This window comes from Cannabis sativa, unplaced genomic scaffold (assembly GCF_029168945.1).
Source record: "Cannabis sativa cultivar Pink pepper isolate KNU-18-1 unplaced genomic scaffold, ASM2916894v1 Contig3, whole genome shotgun sequence".
NCBI lineage: Eukaryota > Viridiplantae > Streptophyta > Magnoliopsida > Rosales > Cannabaceae > Cannabis > Cannabis sativa.
The window spans coordinates 4638624-4644853 of record NW_026870039.1 but is presented as its reverse complement, the minus strand read 5'-3'; the positions used below and the strand labels follow the sequence as shown (position 1 = coordinate 4644853).

At 31.9% G+C, this 6230-nt stretch overlaps 1 protein-coding gene across 1 annotated transcript; it reads right to left on the bottom strand.

Annotated features, from left to right (window-relative positions):
- Nucleotides 1-2051: 2051 nt before the first annotated feature.
- LOC115704456 (anther-specific proline-rich protein APG) lies at nt 2052-4207 on the bottom strand. Its single transcript, XM_030631664.2, has 3 exons — nt 3774-4207; nt 2984-3515; nt 2052-2668 (listed from the first exon to the last, which is right to left on the bottom strand). Exons 1-3 carry the CDS (start codon nt 3922-3924, stop codon nt 2317-2319), a joined length of 1035 nt encoding a protein of 344 aa, XP_030487524.2. The 5' UTR covers nt 3925-4207; the 3' UTR covers nt 2052-2316.
- Between the last annotated feature and the right edge of the window lie 2023 nt (nt 4208-6230).

Sequence of the window (6230 nt, the reverse complement as noted above, 5' to 3'; positions counted from 1 at the left end):
GATGTTTCGAAAAGCTAAGAACGAGATCTAAAACTTTCATGTTGAGCTCCAAGTCCAATTCTACTTCTAAGGTTGTCAAATTTTACAATTAAGCTCCGCCTTGTAAAACTGAGCTCGCCGACTTCTACTATTTTCCACCAAAATATGCTAACATCCTTCCAAATGACTCTAAATGCATGATTAGTTTTTAAAATAGCCTAACAAATTATAATCATACTAATCAATAATTTAAAGATTCAATTTAAGAATATTAATACATGAATGGATCATATTCATAAAACAAATATGGACTCATCAAATAGCTCACTTTGTTAAAAAACTCTACTCTAATGATGTGCTAAATTGTGGTCCAAATATGTCACATAACAAAAAGTGATCTAAATTTGGATCACAACACAGCATGATGCAAAATTTGCATCACAATAAATGCTATACTTTTATATTCACCATTATACCATTTTAAATATTTTATTATTAATTTTAGTTAATAAGCTTCTTTACATTAAATGACTTACATTATTATTATTCTATTTTATATTTATCTTTGCATATTATTTTATATTTTTTCTAATAAATTATTAAATGGATATTAAATGATATATTAAATTTTAAGGTAAATTGCGGCATAAATACCTAATGTTTCCAATTTTATACACTTAAATACCTAATGTTTATTTTTGGTGGCAAAAATACCTAATGTTACAATTCTCTTACACCGTTACTACCAGTACTTCCGTTAATTTATAAATATGGACACGTGAAGGGTTCAGATGCATAACATTTATTTTTATTTTATTTTAAAACTTAATATTCTTAACATCAGAAACTAAATGCTACTTGTTTGGAAAAAAAACGTATTCTCATTAATAATTTTCACATGATATTGACACTTCAATTCGATAATCATGTTCTATATACTATACACCGGTTCACTCAACTATGGTAATTTTTTATTGCATCTCTCTTTTTTTAAAAAAAAAAACAAGTAATATTTAATTTTTTGTATTAAGAATATTAAATTTTAAAATAAAATAAATAAATGTAATGCATTTGAGCCTTCCACGTGTCTATATTTATGAGTTAATAACGGAAGTGGTAGTAACAGTGTAAGAGAATTGTCACATTAGGTATTTTTACTACCAAAAATAAACATTAGTTATTTATGCCGCAATTTATCCTAAATTTTACATCAAGATTTACAATTATGCATTTGAGCATAATAGTAAAAGTTAATGTAAAAATATCACAAAACTATTTTGTGTGTCAAATATAATTCAATTTTTATGGGAGATTATAGTTTGCTAGAGACATGATGTAGGGAAATAATAGGAAAATAAGAGAAAGAGGAGACAATCTTTTAAATTAAAAAGGGGAGATTTGTCCCGCCATTTATGTTTAACTTTATTAATTACAACTTGGCAATCAGAAACAATACAATCAATAGGGAATTGCACAACAGAACACCAAGTAATTGCCCTGAAAAGAGCTTCTGCTTCAGCGAAATCGGAGGAAGACCACTAGGGATTGAAGAATAGCATCCTGCTACAACTTCCACGCGACAGTTCTGAACCACTGCTCCAAAACCAATTCTTGAGCTTTGTTCCCTAACTTAAGCATCCACACTTAGCTTGAATCTCCCAGGTGAAGGCAATATAGTGTCTTGAATAGTTGCAGCCTTTGGATGATTAGCAGAAGAGCTTGCAGCAGTCATCTGATTGCCATTCCATCCAAAGATGGATCTGTTTTGAGCAGTACAATAATCCTGCAAGTAAGAGCTCACCAAAAAAATAGAGGTATTTGTTTTCACTCTTTTGTATGACAATTTGAAGTCCATATAAATATAGTAGGTGCTGCCACTGTTAATTACTCAGATTTTGTTTCCTTGAATTGAATCAAAAGCTACAAAAGGTGGTAAGAAAGAAATAGGTATGTGTATTGTGTGTCCACAAGTAAAGTAGGTTTTATATTTCTTTTAGATCTTCACTTTTTCTCATAGATAGTTAAAATTATTACCTGTTTAAGAAGGCTGCTAATGATGGAGTTTACAGAGATAAATAAAAAAGAAATATTATAGAATTAAAATAGAATACTTGTACAGATTAAAATATGTATCTATTTGGTTGTATCAACACAGATGAGGATTAAATTTCATCGAATCGATACCAAAATTTTAACCTCCCTCTAGAACTCTTATTCAAGAAGATAAACTAGTACATTATAATCACTGTTGGGCCAACAATTATCAACTATATAAAGATTGGTAGATATAATGATTTATATATATCGGATGATGTGGGCTCAGATTAGACAAAATAATCACTTGCATGGTGTGAAACTGCAGTTGACAGTGCCATAACCCGAATTGGCCCTCATAAACCGCAAGCCTGTAAGAAGTACACTGCGTGTAGATCCCATTAATGCCCAATCCATATGTTGAACCACACCAATTGTGTTGTAAGGAAATCGAAGAGTGTTGTAGGAGTTGAGAAATGAGGTAACCCCTTCTCTTAGAAGAGTTCTGTAAGGGTCTCCTCTCCCTTGTAAGGCTTGCATCATTGTCAAATCTGTACCATACCGACTAGCTGCAAGTGATCCAAACACAACAGCCACCTTAGTCTCAGGATTCACCATCCTCCAGTAACACCTGTATTCAGGCATTGTCCAACTCCTGCCAATTTATAATTTAAGACAAAATCATGAGTTTCCAGCAGTTTTTGTTATGATCCATCAAGTTTCAACTCAAAAGTAACATATGCTCTCTTAAAATGGTAGTGCTACCTCTTTTTGAGCCCCAAATCACCGAATCTCTAGTGGGTTTTAACTTTTTTATTTTTATGCTAACTATTGTTTGTATGCTTATTTGAGTTCTTGGATTCTCATACCATGTGATGTTATACCTCTCTATTCCAGTTGGGACCTTATAGTTAGTTATGTGATAGTGTATTGATGTACAATAGAATTGTGTGAGTAATAAGTAGCTTACTTAGATGGGCATGCTGAGGCTTCCAAAAAGGGAGCTGGTGGCAATGGAGGCAGAGGAGGCATTGGCGGAAGCCTAAAAGCTGGTGATGGAGGAGGAATTGCTGGTGTAACAGGCGATACCACAGGTTGTGGCTGAGCAGGTGGAGCTGGTGTGGCCACAGGCGGTGGCTGCGCTGGTGGCACTGGTACTGCCACAGGAGGTGGCTGTGCTGGTGTTACTGGTGCGGGAACAGGATTAGTGGACTTTGGGCAGTTTGGCATTGGCTGGGCAGGCTGTGAGAGCAATGAATCGGTTGCATACATCTCCATGTCGAAGAACCTAAACATTAGCCTGAGTTTCTGGGCTGGTCCAGCAGGAGCCGAGCAGCCTGATTCAGAGCCTTGTCCACTGTCGGACACCTGTGAAAAACAGCCACTGAGATCTGGGGCACCATCAAATTTCACCGCATAGTTCCCAAACCAATTTGTAGTCTCTTCCCTTGACATTGTGATTTGGCCATTGCTGTCTGTGCAGGTTACTTTGACTTTAACTCCTGCAATTAGAAGTAAGTTATGTACTTTTGTAGATTAATTTAGTCCACTCCAATCTCATTCAAATTAGCTATAAGATCAAAAGACATAGTATTAGGACAATGAATGAACATCTTGGTTGGCTATTTATATAAATGGTCAAAATAAACTCTTCATTGCTAACTAAGAAACTCAAAGCTCAAATGGTACATGATACAAGTTGTACAGCACAAAGCAAAAATTGCACATTTAATGGATAAATAACATAGTTAAACTCTAACCAGAAATGGGATAATCAAACCAGGATCTTTGACCATCTTTGCATTGATCACAGAAGACTGTGCCAGTAACCATGGCATCTCCCTGAATTCCATCAATGGCTGCAGCAAAAATAAGAAAAGGTACAAAGAAGAGTTGTTGCGGCAAACCCATACGGCCAATAAAGGAAGAGAGTAAAAGAATAAGAGAAAGATTGGTGTGAAGTGATCAGAGCCAGCAAAAACCAATGAGATGTAAATAAAAAGATAGCAGTGAGTTATAGTTACTTATATTTAACGCTCAACTGCCTCCATTTATGAGTTGGAAATAGAAAATAAAAAATGTATACATTCAAACTAAAGCGCTGAATCAGTACGGAGTTGCATTTAAGACTGGTAAGTGGTAACCAGTAAGGTCGAGTGGTCTAGAAAGATGATCTTAACTTTCTTCTAAATCTATAACCCCTTTCACACGTGAGAGAGATACATAGTTTTTTTTTAAAAAATAAATAAAAAGAAAGAAAATAGTAAACAATTTTGTTGAAAATGTTCTTTAAGATTTTGCTAGCTTTATATTATCTTTTCCAAAAACAGGTGAGATGGAAATAAATATGGTTATTCAATGAGACCACTACTCACTAACATTAAAACTCTGTTAAAAGACACTTAAAATGATAATGTTTCAATCACAAGGGTTAGTATGAATCGATTCTTACATGGCCAAAGTGGACATCTCATGGTAGTTCAACTCAACATTGGTTATGAATTTTCTTCCCCACTGTCGAATACGTAAATCCAAACAAATGCTTTGTAGCACAATTAAATTATAAAAAATAGTAAATTAAAATCTCATATTCATATGTCACTAGGGAAAGACCATAAATTATCAGAGTTATAATAATCATTATGCATATCAATACAAACATCAAAAGAATCTTTCTTTAATTTATGTCACTCACATTTGGCAGAATTTTCAAGTGACACCATTGCTTAATTACACTATCAGTGACACGATAAGCTAATATAAAGTCGAATTGGCATTTATACATAAATATCAAAAGTATTTAAAGGGTCTTAATCAACAATCAAGACCCCAAAACCTTTCTACAATGACTTAAAAAAGACTATGCGGCCGACCACCATTTCTATACAGAATTTATTAGTATAAACAGCTAAGTTAGACCTAATATTGATTGTACTTGGAATTAAATGCAAAATCTTTATTAACGTGTTACGTTAATTCCAACTGTTTGTCCCTTATTATGCATTGTTCACAGACATGTATAGTAATAAGTATCTCAAAGTCTCAACCAATTTTTCAAGTCAATTCTTTTCCAAATGTCAGAAACATTGACATGGTGATCACTTATAACATAATATCATTATTGGTATATGCTTTTGCTGGTAGCGGGTATTAGTTGGCCGTCGAAGTAGATGTGTGTACTCAAAAAAAAAAAAAAAAAAAAAAAGGTAGATGTGTGTGTCTATATATACACACACATATGTTATATATATTATCTACCCCAGTGTGCATTAATTAGCAGTGAAGGAAAGGTGAGTTTCAAATTTTTTCTTATATTTAGCCACTAAAGTTTGGTTACAAAATAAAATAGAATGGAAATAGTAATAGGAGTAGGCATGAAATTTTTATTGTTTTGTTTATAAAGATTACAGAATTAATAACTGAATAAAAATTATTATGTCTTATGTAGTAAGAATAAGAAGTTTATTTAGTCCCCAATAATAATAAAATAGAAGCCAAAGCTCTCTTCCACAACATCAACTGGATCCTACAATTGGAAGTGACAATTACTCATATCGAAACAGATGCACTCATAGTTTCTAATGCTTTGACTATTTCTTGTCCTACGATTTTTTCTTCCAAAGACTTAATTGTAGACATATATTGTCTTTTATCTTCTCTCCCTTATGTATCTATTTGCCATGTTAAACATAATGCTAACATGGTTGTCCATGGGTTAGCTAGATATGTTTTAGGGTTGGATGAAGCTTGTTTTTGGTTGAGTAATATCTCTCCACCGATTTACGATGTTATTGTAAACGAACTACCTTTTGTTTTATGATAAAATAGTATTTCTCCTCAAAAAAAAAAAAAAAAACGCCTTATTATTATAAAAAAAAAAAAAATACACTTAAATAATTTTTAAAAATTACTCATAATTTTTTTAAAAAAAAAAAATCTCACATTATTTTATATTAATTTCAATACTTATTTTGATTTTATTTTGATATTTTTTTTCAAAACCATGTATATATTATTTTTAAAAAAAAATTAAGAAAATGTCATATAATTTTTTATTTTAATTTTTTTGTTATAATATTTAAAATTTAATTTATTTTAGTTAGATAGATATATTCTTTAAGAATATGAATTGAAAGAAAAAAGTTAAAAAAAAAAACTTAGTATAATTAAAGATATAAATTTTATATAAAATAAAAATTATTAAAATAGGTTGTCTT